Here is a 19123-nt window from a genome sequence, read left to right as displayed (position 1 = left end):
ACAGTTCAGGAAAGACAAAGAGAACCGAGCGAGGCCTTAAGCCCTCCACGCTAAGCCTTGATGCTGAGGTGTGTGGCCAAGGAAGAGGCACAGGTCCTGGGAGTATTTTGTGGTTGGTCCAGTGGCCAATGCTATGGGCGGCTGCATCTGGAGGGGTGAGGCTCCCTGAGAAAGACCCCAGACTGCTCAAGGCCCTAGTGAGTCTGCCATCTGCACCTTCAGTGTTCCTGAGCTCAGGCAAGTCCCACATACATGTCGTGTTTGGGAAGGGAGGGCGGTTCAGAGGGCAGGCTGTAGCTGAGCACAGTCAAGTGACACCGTGTGAAACTGTGACAGTAGCAGTTAAGTGCAGCAGGCGACGAATCAGCTGATTGGAACTGGCTTTCCACAGTGCCCCCTTCCTGTTTTCTGGTCAGAATTGCACAGTGAGACTGCAACCCGCGTCCGGGGGATGGGGGTGGGGGGTACAGCAGGGAGGTGGCGCCTGGTGACACTCAAACCTCAAAACAACTCAACTTCTCCTTTTGTAGAGCTGTAAAAAGTACCAGACACGGCCAGTGGTGCCGATCTTCGGCCAAGGTGAGGAGGGAATCCTTCATGGGGATGCAGGGAGATACCATGAACTCAGGCTCGTCTCCAGCTGGCTTTGAACCCTGGCCCAGCTATGGCTGCCTGCTGTGTGGCCAGGAGAACCCAGACTAGAGTGGGTTGACTTGTGTCTCCCTGCCCCCCTGCCCCAAATATGTCCAAGTCCTCATCCCAGGAACCTGTGAATGGGTCCTTATTCACACAAAGGGTAAGGATCTAAAGGTGAGCTCATCCTGGATTTAGAGTGGGCCCTAAATCCAATGACAGTGTCTTCATAAGAGAACGGAGAGTAGAGACACAGAGACACATGGGGAGAAAGCACGTGGCGATGTAGGAGGAGACGGCAGTGATGCGGCCACAAGCCAAGTAATGCCAAAGGGCTGCTGGAAGCTCCCAGAAGCCGGGAGAGAGGCCTGGCTCTGCTCTTTCTCAGAGCCTCCAGAAGCCAACCTGCCCACGCCTTGACTCCAGACTCCTGTTGTCTTAAGCTCCCCAGTTGGTGGTACTTTATAATGGCAGCCCCGGACACTTGCATCCTAGCGTGCCTCTCTGCAGCTCTGTTTTCTCATCTTTAAAACAAGCAGAGCTGTTTCGAGGGCTCAGAGAGATGACAGATGGAAACTGTGGCACCTGAAGCTTGAGACCCAAGTGGGTCCCGAAGGCCGATAACAAATTATTCCTGTTATTAGAAAGTGCCTGTTGGATTAGCACAGGAGGGCTGGGACTTACTTATGGACAAAATGGTTGGCACCTGAAAGAAACAGTGACTGGGTCTCGTGGGATCCCAAGCTGTGACTCTAGACAGCTGTTTTCACCCGAGGAAGACTCTGCCCCCCAGGAGACACTTAGTGATGTCTGGGTACATTTTTGGTTGTCGTAACTTGGGGAGAGGTTGCTTTTGGAACTTGGTGGGTAGAGGCCAGGGCTGCTGCTCAACACCCTGCAGTGCACAGGATGTCCCCCACAGAGCATGACCTGGTTCCAGACACTAGTGGTGCCTCAACTGGGAACCCCAGCTCTAAATTAAAATAACCTTCTCCCTTTCCAAAAGGTCGCCCCAGGAAGCATGTTTATGGCCCTGATGTGGATTTGGCTGCAGCCAGTTTTGGAAGTGGTGTGGGCACCGCCCTCCAGCAGAGCAGAGTCTAACTGCTGGGGAAACTTGGCTGTGCTGGCCCTTGCTGAGGCTCGAGGGAGGCAGCCAGGTCAGAGGCATCTGACTCATAGGGTGCAGATGCTGCCACAGAGGGTGACTAACGGCACTCCAAGAATGTGCCAAGATCCCTTGAGGCAACTGCAGGGGGAGGAGCAAGGAGGCCGATGGGAGACGCTGTGGGCCTCCAGGCTGACGGCTGAGCCAGGTGGCCCTCAGGGAAGAAGGCCTCAGACACTGCTAGCTGTCACTCAGTGGGGCTGTTCTGGACACGTCCCCCAAAGTCACGTCCATGTCCTGATCTAGAACCTGTAAACATGGCCTTATTTGGAAATGGGGCTGTTGCTGATGTAATTAGAATGAGGTCATCCTGTGTTAGGGTGGGCCCTAAATCCAATGACTAGTGTCTTTACAAGAAGAGAAGGCGATGTGACGATAGAGGCAGAGATTGGGGTGATGCAGCCACAAGCCAAGGAATGCCTGGAGCCACCAGAAGCTGGAAGAGACAAGGATGGGTCCTCCCCTAGAGCCTTTGGAGGGAGCGTGGCCCTGCCAACACCTGCATTTCAGACTTCTGGCCTTCAGAGCTGTGAGAAAATAGAGTTGGCCCTCTGAATCTATGGGGTTTGCACCTGTAGATTCAACTAACCGAGGATCAAAAATATTCGGGGGAAAGAATTCCAAAAATTTCCCAAAAGCAAAACCTGAATTTGCCAGGTACCGACCACTATGCTGAATCTACGTGAATGAAGTGATATACAGGCATCCCTGGCTGTAGCCTCTGTGTAAATATAGGCTATCTGCAATTACTGTGCCATTTTATAGACAGAACTTGAGCATCTGAGAACTTTGGTGACTCCAGGGGTCCTAGAACCAGTCCCCTATGGATACTGAGGGACAACTTTAAAGTCCTGTTGCTTGAAGCTCCCCGTCTGTGGTACTTGGTTATGGCAGCCACAGGAACCTCCTCCAGGTGCCCTGGATGGTCCTTATCTAGAAGAGGAAACTACACCTGATGCCAATCCTGCCTCCTCACCATGTCAGGTTGATACCTCAGGGCTCAGCGTCCTCACCAAGCATGGGCACACCCACCTGCCTGCCTGGTTCCAGGAGGGGTGAATGACCACTTGGCAAAACGCTCCACTCGGTAAACACTGGGTCTGCCCTCTCATTGATGTTCTTAATTTCTAACGTCATTGACAGCCTGCAGCATTTCAGTCAGGACTCTGATTGGTGCCAGGAACTAATGCACTGGCCTAGAGCACATGTCACGGCTCCTGATACTTGTTGGGAGGACGGTGGGGCCACTGGCTTCACCACAGCTGAGTTTCAGAGCTGGGATGGAGCCAAAATTGAACCTGGGACAACCTCCTTAGCTCCCATGTCACACAGGGCCGTCCCTGCGGCCCACAGGCCATGAGTGATTTCCCTGTCACCTCTCTGTCCCCACTGCCTCCCACTCACCCCACTCCTGAGCCCTTGCCTTTCCTCCAACACACCAGGCATGGTCCAGCCTCCCAGCCTTTGCACTGGCCGTGCCTACTCCTGTATGGATCCCCCCTATTTCCAGGTAGGTCCAGCTCAGCATCACCTCTCACCTTCTACCCCCTCAATCCATCTTCCTTGGACCTGCTGGCTTCTTATTGGCTCCTAGCTCTGCCTGCCTTCTCATCATTAAGGCGACAGTTCTCCTCAGGCAGGCCTTTGTGTCCACTGTGGCCACCACATAGCCCAGTGCCTAGAATAGTGCCTGGCACATGGCAGACATGTGTGCGAAATATTTGTAGAATGAATGAGTGATCAGAATAGAGGAGGGAATGCACACAGAGTACACAGCATTAAAGAAAAAAGTGTTCATTCTGCAGCTGGGTTACTCAGTAAATTTTAAAACATTTACACAAAAAATCATAATCTTTATATTACATATATAGGAGAAGACAGAAACAGGCTATCCATGTAGGCATAGGGCCAGGCCATACAGCCATTTCCAATGAATTTCTTGCTGATGATCTCAGAGATCAACAGGGAGGAAGAGGAACTGAAATGCATTCAGCAGGCGCAGTCTAGATGTGATTTCAGTGAATTTGCACAGCAGCCCAAGGTAGCTGCTTTAGGCCCTCAGCTTGGGGGGAATGGCAGAAGCTGGAGGTCAACGCTCCAAGGTAGGCAAGGCTACTGCACCCTCAAAGAGGGCGGTCTAGATGGACAGGTTATGGCACATCCAGGTAATGAGGTGTTAATTGGCAAATGAAGTCTCAAGCCACAAAACGGCATGAAGGAATCTTACACGCATATCGCTGAGTGGAGGAAACTAATCTGGAAAAGGCAAAATGATGGAGACAGTGAAAGATCAGTGGTTGCCAGGAGTTTGAGGGGGAGAGGGATGAACAGGTGGAGCATGGGGTTTTTTTAGGGCAGGAGAACTACTCTGTATGATACTGTAACAGTGGATAAGTAACACTGTACATATGTCCCAATCCACAGAATGCACAGCACAGAGTGAACCCTAAAGTAAACTGTGGACTTCAGGGATCTCTTGTACTCCCTGCTCATTATTGCTATAAATCTAAAACTGCTGTAAGAAACACAATAATTTATATTATAATGGATAAAATTAAATCCTTAAGATTAAAATTATTTATATAATTATTTATTGTAAAATCTTTTTTAAAGAAGAAAGAGTCCTAGATGCCAAACCCAGAGCCACACAAACTCTGGGCCACACAATGCCCGGGCCCTCCCCGGTGATGACGGCTGGGCCATGTTCTGAAATGTGAATGCCTCTTGTCTTAAGAACCCGAGAGTGAGGGACAGTGCATAGTCATTTCTGCTGCCCCTGCATCCAGAGGGCTTACCCACAGCAACACATCGATGGCTTTCACGGGGTCTGGCCATGGGATACTGGACAGAGGGCCGAGAGGTTTCCGCCCCCACTGACCATACAGTGCTGCCCGGTGGCCCTCTCCTCGCCTCACTGTCCCTCAGCCCCCAGGCCTGCACTACACCTTGATGGCTTTCTTCCACGCCACAGCCCCACTGGAAACCCTCCATCATGAACTGCTCGATTTGGACACGCCATCCTTTTATTTCTGGGACCTGAAGTACAGATTGCTGCCTCCCAGACGTCAACAGCGAATATCAGGCCTTTTTTTCCCCCCCTACCTTCTGATGTTTTGACATCTGGGGCCTACCTGACCCTGGAGGGATTGCCCCTCCTGGGGTTAGCCAATACCTAGAGAGGGCAAAGGTCTTGCCTGTGAGCATATCTCCCATATGCAAACCCACCCAGTCAGAGCCCACACTCCTACCACCTCTCCTATCAAGCTTTCACAGTCAGGACCACTATCCACCTGCCCTGATCACCCCAGTGCCAGATACCAGACAACCTGGGCAGCCCCTATGTCCAAGAGCCCTCAAATGACTCAAACCAGCCAATCCTAAACCTGCTCACCCTGCCTCACCCATCCCTTCCCATGGAAATCACAATAGGGACTCTTGTCCATGATGCCCCCTCACGCCTGCCTATTCCTGACCAGCCCTGGTGCCTCCTCGTGTGGCCCTGTTTCTGGCAAAGCTCCTGTTTCTAGGGAACCGCACATATAACAAACTATCTTCTCGCAATAATAAAACCCCCATGTTAAGGCCCCTTCTGACGCCTGCCCTGCTCACCTCTAGCACGGGGCCGGCGCCCAGGATGGTCCTCTCAACACCACTGGCGTAGCCCTTCTGACTCAGGGCGGTGAGGCAGTGGATCAGGAAGTTGGTGGTCTGTGTCTTGCCTGAGCCGCTCTCACCCGAGATCACAATGCACTGGTTGACACGTTTCCGGAGCATGGCGTAGTAGGCCACGTCGGCCAGCGCGAACACGTGTGGCTCTAGCTTGCCCAGCTGCTGGTTCTCGTACATCTTCACGTACTTGGGGTTGTAGATGGGGAGGAACTTGAAAGGGTTGACAGCCACAAGGATGCTTCCCGCATACGTGTAGATCTTCTGCTGTAGGAAGCGGTGCTTGAGGTTCTTCAGGAGGTTAGCCTCGGTCAGCTCAGGGAGGTTGCACAGGTCATCAAAGTCCGCCTGCTGCCTGGGCAGGAGGCCGCGCTCCACCAGGCGCCGGGCAGCTGTGGCCTGGGCCATCAGCTGCATATGTACATATTTGATGGCCCCATCTGAGTCACGCTCTTGCAGCAGGAAGTAGTAACCATCCTCCTGCGGGTGCTCGTCCTGTGCCCGTCGAGGCCACAGCAACACGCGGTGTACAGGCGAGTCGTTGGCGTCCAGCACCCACTCCTCCCCTCCTGTCTCCTTGACCTCCACTAGCACATAGCGCTTGGTTCCATCTAGCTGCAGGCTGGTGATAGCGTCCTGAATGACGTCGGACGTAGTGCTGTCCTTGGTGGCTGTCACACAGCACGAGGCCTGGCTCTCGCTGGTGGCCAGCTGTGGGTAGATATGCAGGTGATAGGCCGCCTGCCTCTGGCAGCCGGAGCTGCCTGCCTCGTTCACACTCATCTTGCCAGCCGCCTGGCTTCAGCATGCCTCCCAGGCTCAGGGCACGCTTCTGAAGCTGAAAGGGAGGGGGTAGCACCGTCAGTACGGTAGTTGTGGTAGGAAACACTGACGCCCACCCTAGACAAACAGCCCCAGACCTAAGGCCTGAATACCCTGCCAGATAGGGCTCTCCTGAAAAGCCAACAGGTGGTGAGAGCCTCTGTCTGTCCTTAAAGGTGACCTCTGTGACTCTTGCAGAGTGACAGCACCAGACCCCCTCCTCTCTAAGATCAAGCCCTTCCCCTGGAGTTTACACCATCCTAACCCCCATCCCTCCTCACCCAGGGCCAGCCCATCACCCTGCAAGCCCTATGACCACAGTCATGTCTCAGCTAAGCCTTTCCCAGTCCACATCCTTCCTGGCTTTTCCTCTTGGACAAAATCTCCCCGCCAGCTCTCCAAGATGAAGACTTGATCCCACAGGCCTTGGTTACCTCCCCACAATATACTGGGACAGCAAGAACCTACCTTGAAACTCAGGGATTCTGAAACAACAGGGTACCCCAAATTCCAATGAGGAGGACCGAGTCAGGAAGAGCCCCCAAAAACTCACTCAAGAAAATTGCTCAGAATGTATTTGCTTCTAGAACCCACAACCCCAGTCTCCTATGGAGAACATCAGATGGATGCCCAGCCAGTCCTCCTAAGGCCGCCAAGGTTATGAGCAACAAGGAAAGACAGAGGAGACGTGATCATTAAATTCAACGGGGTTTCCAGGACGGGGTCCTCGACTAGAAAAAGAACACAAATGGAAGAATCGGGGACATCCGATAAGGTCAGGAGGTTGGTTAAGAACAGTGTATCAATGTCCATTTCTTAACTGTACAATGTGCCTGATAATGTAAGATGATCGCGGTAGGGGAGGGTGCGGGAAGAATTCAGGGAACTCTCAGTACTGTCTTTGCAACTTTTCTGTAAATCTATCATGACTCCAACAGGAAAAGTTTATTTTCAAAAAATGCATTTGTTTCTGAAGACACTGCAGAAAAAGATAAACTGCAGCCAATGTTGGCAACAGTGACTGTCTCGGAGTAAGAGGCATAAATACGTGTGGGTCAGGTGCGTGCTCACTGTGTGCCACCTAAGCATGACTGAGGATACAAAGATGAACCAAACTTGGCTCAAAGCCCGGTGAGAGAAACTGATATGCAAACAAATGTGAGAGAGTATAAACCACAAAGACGCACATGCATGGACACACTCATATGAACACACCCCCACTCCTGCACTCACACACAGAACATGCGTGCATGTTCGGATGCACATATATGAAAGCACACAAACATGGACACATGTGCACAGCACTTTCATATGCACACACACATGTGCGTGCACACACAGAGCCAGGGCTTTAGGAAGAGATGACACCTCTGTGACTTGCACTAGTGGAGACATGGCTGATGTGCACCACAGTTTCCGGAAGGGTGAACCAGCTCACAGGCTGGGGGCTTTGGGCTGTCTCACTCTCAAGCTGCCTGGATGCAGGTGGTGGAGAGGTCACATGAAGAGCCTTTCTCCCTCCAGCAGACACCAACCTCAACAAGAAGCCATCGGAGGCGAGTGACATGAGCCTGCTCCTGCAGTTTCACCACCTGCCCTGACGAGGGTCCGGCTGAGGCCTGGATGGGCTGCGGGCCACACGACCAGCGGCACTCAGGACCACCCCACATCCTCCAGGGAAAGCTGATCATCAGGCGCTTTCGGAGCCCTGCTGTGAACAGAGGCCTATAGGAGACATTTGCAGCTCCGGGGCCCTTGGTGGGGGTAGCAGGAGACCCTGTGCTCAGAGACTGGAGATTGGGGGGCGAGGGGCATTAAAGAAGTAGTTGATGCATGCCCCACCCCAGGCCAGGAGGAAGCAGATAAAGCTTGCTCCAGGCAGCTGCTGATAGCCAGGGCTGCAGGGAGGGGAAAAGCCTTTGAAAAGGGGTAGGGCCAAAACCAGCTGAGGCCGCTTGTCCACCAAAGGGTCCACCGGACTGCCCTGCTGCAGCTATGCCTCTGGCCGTTGTCAGAGCCCACCCAGGCCCACCATGTCTGCGTCCTGGGAATTCCTCTGCCAGACCTGTCTGGTGGCCCTTACTTGCTTAGCCCGGCCTCACCTGGCCCTTCTCTCCTCCCAGAGCAGCCCCCTTCCCCCACTTTCCAAGAGGTTTTAGGGGGAGGACCCTCCCAGCAAACAGCTCACGTTGCCTTAAAGCCAGAGACACTAATAAATCCTTCTCCAGCCCAGGGTAAAGCCCGGTCACCTCCTTGCTTCCGCACAGCCTGAAGCCAGACTTCCCCATTCCCACCATGGAACCACTGCCCTTGCCCCAGAAAGTACCACCAAGCTCCCACTAGTCACACCTGCTGCCAGCAGCCTCTCCCAGACCTGCTCACTTGCTGTGCAGCCAGCATCACCTCTGCCTGCCCTGCCCCCGGGCTCCATTCCCAGGACACTGACTGCACTGCACCCCCTCAGGGACTGTGCTCATGTCCAAGGACACCTGCCCCACCTCCAGCCCAACACAGTCACCTCTATCTGCCCTGCCTGGAACATCCAAAGGGCTAGATCTCTGCCCCTCTCACTGACCACATCATATCTGCTGTCACCATGTCCCCAGAACGGCTGTCTCTTCTCATCAGCCAGCCAGGTCTTCCCATGGAGCCCCTGGATGCATCGGTCTAGATGTGGGTGCCCCAGCACAAAGCCCCTTGGGGGCATCCCATAGCTGGTCCTCAGAGCCCCTGGTCAGCGGGGTCCATACAGCACAGCACTCTTCCGTCTCCACACTGGCTGAATGGCACCCTGTGGCCACTCCCAACCCAGCCCAAGGCCAGGCTCGGAGGCCAGACCTTGCAGGGTCTCTCCAGCCCAACCATGGAGAAGCTGCCGAGAACCCCGACCCACCGGAGGACGTAACATTCCCCAGTGAGCCAAACAACCATTCACCTACCCCCAGACCCTGCCCACTGCTTTGCACACCCAAATCCCAGATGGAGGTCTGCCCCACCCTGCTGCTTCCTTGCGGTGCCATCCTTAACCTCAGGTTGGCATGCCATTCAAATCCCTCTGCCAGGTCCCAGGCATTAACGTTCCTGGTGCAAAATCTCAGGACGCACCTTCTGGCCCAGCAGCCCTCATTCCATTCAGGTGGCACCATTTTGCCTGTAACACTCCACTGATCAGACCCTCTCTGGGCACAAAAAAGCATCTTGCTACTCATATTACTTTGACTGTCAGGCTGGATTTTTTAAAAATTATGTCTCTTGAACAGATGTTTTTCTATTTTTGTAAGTTGTTCATGTCTATTGCCCATTTCCCCCACTGAAGCATACTACTGCTTTGGGAGAGCTTACTGTATTAGAGGAGCTCTGTGTATGAGAAGGCTATTAAACTCTTTGCCATGTTTGATGAAACTAATTTGTATCAATTTACTTTTGAATATGGTGTTTTTTGAGACAAATATTTTACATTTTCAGGCTGTCAGATCTGTGGTTTATTATTATTTTTATGTCTACTGCCCATTCCTTCCCCAAATCTGATTAACACAGGACTATACCTTCCCTTCCCAGATTTATTCCTTTAGTTAATCGTTACCCAAGGATATTTTTTTCCATTGATTTTTATAGAGTGGAAGGGAGGGAGGGAGAGTGAGAAAGAGAGAGGGAGAGAAATTGAGAAATAACTATGTGAGAGAGACACATCAATTGGTTGCCTCCCACACAGGCCCTGAGGGGGGATTGAACCTGTTACCCAGCATGTGCCCTGGACTGGGGATCGACCCTGAGACCTTTCCATGCGCAGGCTGACACTCTAACCACTGAGAAACACCAGCCAGGGCCCAGATTTATTCTTTGCATTTAAGCCTTTATCCATCTGGAAATTATTTCAAAAGGTATCTGAGTCTCCTAGGGCTGCTATAACAAAGGACTGCAAACTAGGTGACTTAAAACAATAAAATTAATCGTCTCACATTCTGAAAAAGTTCAAAACCGAGATGTCAGCAGGGCTGGCTCCTAATGGAGGCTCTGGGGGAGAATCCATCCCAGGCCTTACTCCCACCTTCTGGGGGCTGCCACCAACACTTGGTGTTCCTTGGCTTGTAGATGCTTCACTCCCATATCTTTCTCCATCGTCACATGGTGCACCTCTCTGTGTCCTTGCCTCTTCTTATACAGACACCAATTAATAGATTCAGTATGAGTTCATCTTGAGATCTTTACATCTGCAAAGACCTTATTTCCAATCAAGGTCACATTCTGAGGTTCTGGGTGGACATGAGTTTTGGGGACAATAATCAACCCAGGAAAGTGTGGGAGGGTAAATGGGGAACCAAATGATTTTCTCTAGAGTGAAGTGATTGTTTTAATGCTTTTTATTAAATAATCCTTCTTCCTCTGACCAGGAGCCCCCTCTGTTTGTTAAATATCACATATAAGTTATTTGACACACGTGAGTCTGCCTCTGGGCTGCTGATGTCTGCGTGGTGCCATGCTGTTTTAATGATCACAGCTTCACAGCCATGATGATTCATGGATAACTCATTAACTAATTGTCATTAAACAATGACATCTCTGTTGGAGGGTTTTCTTTGGCTTCCAAGCATGCCTTCCTCATTGAGTCTTAACAGAGTCTGAGACCTGGAAATCCCTCACGCTATGGCTTAAATTCCTTGTTACAAGTGGATGTGAAACCTGTGCCTCAAGAATCCCCGGACTGAAAGGAAGCAGGTCAGGGGCTGAGGAACTGGAGGTGGCAGGTCTGGGGGTGGAGGGTGATGGTGGTGAGACACAGCTTGGCAAGCGGCAATCGCAGGCTGCAGCCATGTGTCGGGGCAGCAGGTCCTAAAAACCCATGGGTCCGTCCTTCATGCAAGCCATCTCACCAAATATCCTGAAGTTAAAACGCCCATTCTATCCTCCAACTAATACTCTCAGCCGTGCACACAATGTGAACAGAAGCAAAACATACCCCCACATTGATGGAATCTGTCTCCCCAGGTCTCAGGAGAGAACTATGCCACCAAATGGAAGTCAAGCTGGCAGACTATAAAATTCCTGCTGAGAGGACCAAAAGGTGGGAATGAAATGCTCATCAAAGGATGAAGAATAAGCAAAATGTGGTCCAGCCACACAGTGGAATATTAATCAGCCATAAAAAGGAGTGAAGCACTGCAATATGAACTTTGAAAACATGCCGGGGGAAAGAGGCCAGACACAAAAGACCACATGGTAAATGATCACATTTATATGAAAAGTCCCGAAAAGGCAAATCCAGAGACTGAAAGCAGATTAGTGGTTGTCAGGGGGTGGGGGAGGGGAGATGGGCGTGACAAACGAATGGGGATGGGGTTTTCTTAAGGGGTGATGTAAATGTCTTGGAACTAGATAGAGGTGATGGCTGTATAACACTGAATGCATTAAATGTTATTAATAGTGAATTTTATGTTATGTGCATAATCAAAGTTCCCACTGTAAAACCTGAACTGTGAAAAATTAAGGCTTTGCAAACGCCACACTCGAATACTTTCTGCACTCTGAGAAGACGTGAACCTCAATTCAGGGCCTTGCTCTCATGCTCCTAGAGAAAGGAGGCAGGGGAGAAGGGGAGGCAAGCACAAATTCGGCCCCAGGGGTGGATGAGTGGACAAATGTTAATGAGCTCAAGGCCTGGCCAAGGCTTTATGCATGAAAAAGCAAGGTTCTGCCTATAGGTTTGGCGAACAATTTGGAATTTACTGGGAAATAAGGCAGACGGGGCCTCCAGAAAGTGTAGTGGAGCAGCTTCGTTTATATAAGGCCATAATTTGCAGCCACATGTTTATCGGATGAAATCATTCTCAAGCTAAAAGGAGGAGGCTGGCATGACTGTAGAATCATGTAGGAGGTACCACTTAGAACACACAGCATTTCCACATCTCCATGCGGGTGTCCTTGAATTTTTTAGGAAGAAATGATCATGTGACATTATTGGGAAGATGGATGCTGAGAAACAGCTACAAAACAAGTGTGTTTCTCAGTCAAGGCAGCTCAGAGCTGGAGGACAACTTAGGGTTTAGATAGGGGTGATGCAATGCGGCCACAGCCATGGGAACACCTGGAACCCCCAAAGCTGTAAGAGGCAAGGGTCTCCCAGGGAGGCTTTGGAGGGAGCCATGGCCCTGCTGACACTTTGATTTTGAACTTCTGGCTTCTAAAGCTGTGAGAATAAATTTCTATTGTTTAAGTTGCTTGGTTTGGGGTACCAGCTTATGGCAACCCTGGTGCACAAATCCAGGTCCCCAGTGCAGAGGGTACTGGATATTCCAAGTATAGACATCCTCTCATAACTGTTGCTTGAGTGTGTCCCTTTCTTCCCTAAGACATACCCCTCAGGCTTTCCAGTCTGGCCCAACCGGTCTGAGCCTGGCCAAAGCCCCTCCCCAGGCATGTGCTAGGGCAGCCACCTCCTCCAGCAATTCCATTCGTCTGCCCCTCAAGACCTATCCTTCCCCCAGGGGTTTGTAGCTACATCCTTCAACCTGTCCTGTCAACAAATGTTTCTCCAGTCCCTCCACCTAACCAGGCCAGTTGGGCACAAGAGAGTGAGAATGCGAAGGTGTCTTGGCCTTCAGGAACCTTGACCACAAACCAATCCACGGGCAGAGGCATTTCCAACCAGATGCGATGTGTGTCACATCCAGGGCCTCCCCAGTGGACACTAGGACATGGTGGGAGACGTTTTTGGACCTCACCATAGAGAGGAGGGGTGGTGTGAATGGCACCTGGTGGGTGAAGGCCAGGCACACTGCTCAGCACCCTACAGTGCACAGTATGACGCTACAGTGCACAATATGACTGCAGAGAATGATTCAGCCCCAGATATTAAAGGTGCTTTGGTGGGAACAAATGACCAGGGTGGTTTTTTTTGGAACAGGAAGCAGGGAAGTGATTAGAATAGACAGTTGCTGAGGCCTGTGCAGTGAGAAGGGGCGGACAGGCCTAGCGCTTGGGGATGGCGGCTCAGTGAGGGTGGTGAGCTCCAAGGGCAGAGGCAGCCTCAGAACAAGGGGACCAGTGTGACCAACAGAATGAGGCTGGAGGGGGAGGGGCCAGGGTTGAGGAGGTCAGATCCTACCCAGTAGCCTGGTGAATGTGGGATGTAGTTGAAATTTTCATGCAAGTTTGATGGGGAGCCCCGGCTGGTTGGGCACAGGGAGCACCAGGGCACGAATGACACAAGGGGTTAGCCAACCAGCATGTGACAGCTGGATTACCATGGGGGAGGGGGGAAGAGGAGGGTTTCACCATTGGGTGGCTCCTATAGCAGTGTGTGGGGGGACTGATGGTAGTCAAGCCAGGCACTTGGGATGCAGGTGGGTTCTGGTTACGGGGGGACAGGGACGACAGACCTTTGAGGCTCTGTAGGAGGCTGGGTTCTGGGTCTTTTACAGGTGACTGGTGGGCTCATAAAGACATGGAAGGCCGCCAGGGAAGAGGGTCTGGATGGGCAGAGGAGACCCCTTTGGGATCTCCAAATCATACAGTCCACCTGTCGTCACGCTCTGGTGGAAAGCCACCTTGAGAACCTCCTGTGGGCAGAGCTACAGTGACAACACACGAAAGCCCTGCTTCAGACCTCGGCTCGGCAGCCCTGGAGAAGGAGGAAGCCCTACTCAGCTCTAAGGTCCACAGGACCCGCTCCCCTCTCCCCCCAACCTGGGACATGTCCCCATGGATGCCCTGTCGCAAGTCTGGGGACACACTCTGCCTCACTAGCTGCAATGTGGGATTTGGGCAACAACAACCATGCGGCTGTTAATCTCACGCCTGGAACTAAACAGCCGCTCAATTAACACTGGTTGTTTCAGAGCGCTTAGCGCAGTGGTTCTCAACCTTCCTAATGCCGTGACCCTTTAATACAGTTCCTCATGTTGTGGTGACCCCCAATTTCATTGTTACAAATTGAACATAATTAAAGCATAGTGATTAATCACAAAGACAATATGTAATTATATATGTTTTCCGATGGTCTTAGGCAACCCCTGTGAAAGGGTCATTCGACCCCCAAAGGGGTTGCAACCCACAGGTTGAGAACCACTGTGATGAATTATTTCACAAAAGCCACCTGTTGCCTCCCACCAGGAGTCCCTGTTCCAGTTTCTTTAATAACCCCTCCTTGGACTCAATTTTAGAACATTCCCACCATCACAAAGAGATCCTGAACCCTTTAGCCATAGCCCATTGTCCTAACAAGACCCCCACGTCCATCCCTGTTTTCCATTCTTGACTTTGGCCACCCCGGCAGCATGGGGTACTCTCTGGCCCAGAGACACCCCCTCCCACCTGTCTGTGATCCCCAGTCTCATGGTCTTCACATGAGCCAGGCCCTCTCCTCACAGCTACGAAGCACACCCCCTGCCCAGTTTCTGACACAAAGATCTGGTTTCACTTTCAGACCCAATGATACCCTCCATCACCTAAGTGGCTGATGGTCCAGGGTTTTGACCTGTTAATAACATCTTTGGTCATAGCCACCAAACAGCTCCCTTCCCAGCTTATCCATGTGCTGTCATGGAGGCAGAGTAAAGGTGATCCTTTAGGCTGGCCACAGGTTTGGCAATACTCAGGACAGAGACCACAGTATGTCCCGATTATAAACCTTGGCCGGACCCCTGGTGGACGGAGGGACACACACACACACACACACACGCACACGCACACGCACACACACGGCCTCCCAGGTCTGGCTCCAAATATGCCCCTTGCAGAGTCTGAGATACACTTCTTTCCAAGTCGGGTCCTTGCCTCTTTACAGTCACCCCAAGTGTAAGGAAGGACATGTGCAAGATCTGGAAAATTCCCTAGCAGGGAGCTGCCAAAGTTGGCGTGACCAACCTGCCCACCACCCCTAAAATGTTTACTTAAATGAGTGAGACAAAACAAAATGTACTCACTCCCTATTGGTCCAACTGTTTGTCCAAAACCCCTTTACTAAATAAAAATAAAATTGGCCCCTTACCCAGTGGTATGGGCTGAATTGTGTGTCTCCACCCCCTCTCCCAATTTATTATGTCGAAGTCCTAAACTCCAACATCTCAGAATGTGACTATCTTTGGAGACAGAGCCTTTATTATTTACTTATTTATTTATCCTCACCTGAGGATATATTTTTTTTTATTGTCCCCCCCCCCCCTTTTTAAGAGAGAGGAAGGAAGGGAGAGAGAGAGAGAAAACGGACTATTGATGTGAGAGAGACACATTGATTGGCTGCCTCCCACTATGCCCTGACCGAGGCTGGGATAGAACCTGCAACCCAGGTACATGCCCTTGACCCAGAATCGAACACCCAACCCTTTGGTGTGCAGGCCGACACTCTAACCACTGAGCAACACCGGCCAGGTCTGGGGTACATTTTTATGGCAGCCACAGGAAACGCGCACAGCCAGCAGTGACAGCAGTGAAAAGCTCATTCTCGCACATACAGACCCATGAAGCAGGGCTGAGCTGGGATATAAATGAATGAGTCAGACCAGGTCAGCTTATTCATCACTCTGACTAATCCACAGGCCAAATGCTTGAATCACCACTTTATTTATCATTGGGATCCGCCGAGGAAAGAAAGTCTCGACGAGGAAATGAGTAGAACCCAAACTCATCCCTGCGTTTCTGAGACATGCCGACTCTCTGAGGCCCTTTCTGGGTCAAAATGAAAACTGGAGAGGTGAAGTGAGGGGGCTCTGTGCAGTGGCCGGCAGCAGGCTGGCTCTTCGGGGCGCTGGCAGTGCTCAGACAGAACCCTTTGTTCTGCGACTCCCTCTATCCAGGAGGACAGAGAGAAGGGCCTGTCTTGCTCTGTGGGGAAGCCGAGCAGGGGCTGCCTGGCACAGTTGGTTGGGGACTTGGGGACATACAAAGGGCTGGTGGGTGGGGAAGAAGGGGAGGAGGGACATCGCCCACAAGGGCTCGGGAAGGCCCCAGAACGTGCATTTCCTCTCATGGAGTTACCACAGCAATGTCACAGTTGGGGAACAAGCGGAGAAGCATGCACTAGGCGCAAAAGTTAGACAATTTGTCTAACTTTTTTTTTTTTGTCTTAAAGATGGACTGGCATCTGGAGACAAGAGGGCAAACATGAGAACATAATGTAGCTTCAAGAGCCACCTTGATCCGGGATCACCTCCAAAGTAGCTCTTGAAAAGAGAATCAAATACCTCTAATCTCAGAAGAAAAGCAACAACTTGTGCCAAGGCAAGGACGGTTCCTGCAGAAATCCAGGTCAGTAGTAAGACAAAGAAGGGAAAGACAATGGCATGGTTGTCTGGGCGAATGCAGACAGCCCCCGCTCATCTCCTGTTCCTCCTCTGCTGTCCATTCTGGATGTGTGTTGTCCAACTCCCCCTCGGTTCGTTCCCAGTGGTGCCTCCTTTTTATCGAGTCTCCAGATTAAGAACTGTCTGGAGGGCAGAATTCAGTTGCTGACCTCTTTTCCCCACTCCTGCTCTTGAAAGCAGCTTGCAAGGAGCTCAACTTACACCAAAGATCCACTGAGGCAATGGTGGGCCTGGGGCAGCAGCCAGATTTTACTATAGAGCAGAGGCTCTTACTGTTGGCAATTCTGCCCTCAAGGGACACACAGTATGTCTGGAGGCATTTTTGGTTGTCACAATTTGAGGGGTGGGTGCTATTGGCATCTGGTGGGTGGAAGCCAGGAATGCTGCTCAATATTCTAAATTTGAGAATGATCCAGTCCCAAATATGACCCCCAGTCCCCCAGCAAAGAATGATCCAGTCCCAAATATGAATGGCGCTGCAGTTGAGTAACTCTGCTCTAGAGATTTGGTCCTCACCCATTTGAGGTTACTCATGATCCTTCAAGTTTCCAGATCACCCAGGGAGCCATCTCTGAAGTCATCACCTCCCCAAGCCTCAGTATCCATACTCGGGGAACAGGAACCAGGCCCTCCTTGCAGAATAGAAGAGTTAGGTACGAAAGTGTCTATCACAGAAGGATAGAGCTGCACAGGGACCTGCTTGTGCAAATCCTCCTTCCAGGTTTCATTTCACACCTTCATATCCTTCAAGGCTTGGCTTGAGCCCAGCTATGTCTTCTGGGGAAATTGCAGGAATTCCCAAGCCCTGAAGCTTGCACTAGTCATTCCTCATTCTATTCCTATGACTTCTTGGGCTAGCTCTGTTGCTGAACTGACTGCCACTCAACTCCACTACAGTATTCCTGTTTTGGGGGGTGGGCACGAGGGCTCATCTCTGTGCCCTGGAACCAGCCCCCGGCACAATCAGCCCTTGCTTAACTGAACACTGGGCCCACCCAAGACACACAACTTCGATGAGATGAGGAGAAGGAAGTGGCAAGTTCACAAGCCCCTATTGGGGACGAAGAATGAATCCTACAGCTGAACAAATGGGAGATTCCTACATCTCACCTGTTTCTTGCAGTCATAGGCCTGAACCTGAGGGAAGGTCTCACCCAGCAATTTCCAACCACAGGATGCAGCTAGAGCTTTGCGAACAAGTGCGGTGTGCAGAGCATGTTTGGCACTGCAAACTTTCCCTTTGAAACATGAAAGTGCAGTTTAAAAAAAAAAAAAATCATTTTGGGGTATAAATTGTAGAATGGAAGGCCACACCACTGCAGCAGGGAGGGGATCACCAGTTGGGGAGCTGCATAAAATCCAAGGGGGCTGTGTGCCGAACACACCAAGATTATCAGGAGGGGATGGGTCTCAAAGTTGAGAAATGCCGACTGAGGTCAGTTCATTCATTTTGCAGATGAAGAAACAAAGAGACTTGCTGGAGGTGAGAACCCCCAACACAAGACCCTCCAAGAGAGCCTACCTGACCATGCTCCTGGTGCAGGGAGGAGAAAACAGCCAGGGCCATGCACCCAGAAGATTCTGGTCCTCTTTATTGGGCTGCTCTGGCCAGGGCAAGTCCATGCTCAATGTCTGCACAAGGCATGACTGCGGGCTCTGAATGAGTATCCTGGAGCCACCTTTCGTGAGGGCCAGAACATTCTGGAGGTGAAGGGGGTGGCTATCTTTCTGTGGTCCTGTTTACATTCAAGCTATCCAGATTTATCTCCTGTGTGAGCTATAAGCCCCGGCTGCCCAGCCCTCTGGCAGGTCCCAGACAAGGTTCACCACAGTCAGGAAAGGAGAGACATGAATGCTGATCAAAACTGCCCTATGCAAGGCCCTTGCCAGAATCGGGCCCATCAGATGGTGAAACAACTTTCCAGCTGCCCTTGTCACCTCCCACTGTTCCTGGATGGCTTCAGGGCCTGGAGACTCCTAGACCCGGACACAGCAAGGTAGGAGCTGGGACCCTCCAACTGCAGGGAACAATGTCTCCACCAGCTACCACCTCAAACACAGAGCGCAGGAGAGGCTTTGCCTTTGAGAGCCCGGGCCTACAGGCATGCAGAAGAGAAGCAGGGCACACTGGCTGCCTCTGGGGCTGAGCTCACAGCCACTGGAGGACAGATTTCCTGTATGTCGTTTTACCCATTTAAGTCCAAGGATGCAACTGCGAGGAGGTGGTGACAGCCTAGCACACAGGGAGCGTGCACATGCACTCCCTCCCCTCTGAAACCCAGTTCCGGTCCCAAGGAGGGCCCAGAGTCTGCTTCCTTGCTCCCGGGGACACCCTACGCCCCCCACCTCCCCTCCTCCCACTCCCCCCAGGGCTTCAGGCAGCCAGGTCTTAGCATTAGAGTTGTGTGGTTTTCCAGTCCGGAATCCCGGCGCAGACAGCGCTGGGACTCACCCAGGGTCACCCAGCGGCTGGGGGTGAAATTGAGAAGATGAATCAAGAGAAGCGCCCCCCACCCCCCCGCCCCGCCAATGTCCA

The 19123-nt window shown here is 51.7% G+C and overlaps 1 protein-coding gene across 9 annotated transcripts in view; it reads right to left on the bottom strand.

The window, feature by feature from the left end:
- MYO9B (myosin IXB) overlaps positions 1 to 19123 on the bottom strand; it is an 86683-nt gene that overhangs the window by 66796 nt on the left and 764 nt on the right. For all 9 annotated transcript variants that reach the window (XR_004966659.1, XM_036302469.1, XM_036302470.1 and 6 more), the window contains exon 2: positions 5411 to 6305. Coding sequence is in view for 8 of the 9 variants with exons in the window: in XM_036302469.1 (XP_036158362.1) it covers positions 5411 to 6250 (840 nt within the window). In the remaining variant the exon portion in view is untranslated. The remainder of the gene's footprint in view (positions 1 to 5410; positions 6306 to 19123) is intronic.

Source organism: Myotis myotis, unplaced genomic scaffold (assembly GCF_014108235.1).
Source record: "Myotis myotis isolate mMyoMyo1 unplaced genomic scaffold, mMyoMyo1.p scaffold_m19_p_32, whole genome shotgun sequence".
In the NCBI taxonomy this organism is placed as follows: Eukaryota; Metazoa; Chordata; class Mammalia; order Chiroptera; family Vespertilionidae; genus Myotis; species Myotis myotis.
Note: the sequence above shows the minus strand (reverse complement) of the source record. Positions and strands in the feature narration are given on the sequence as shown.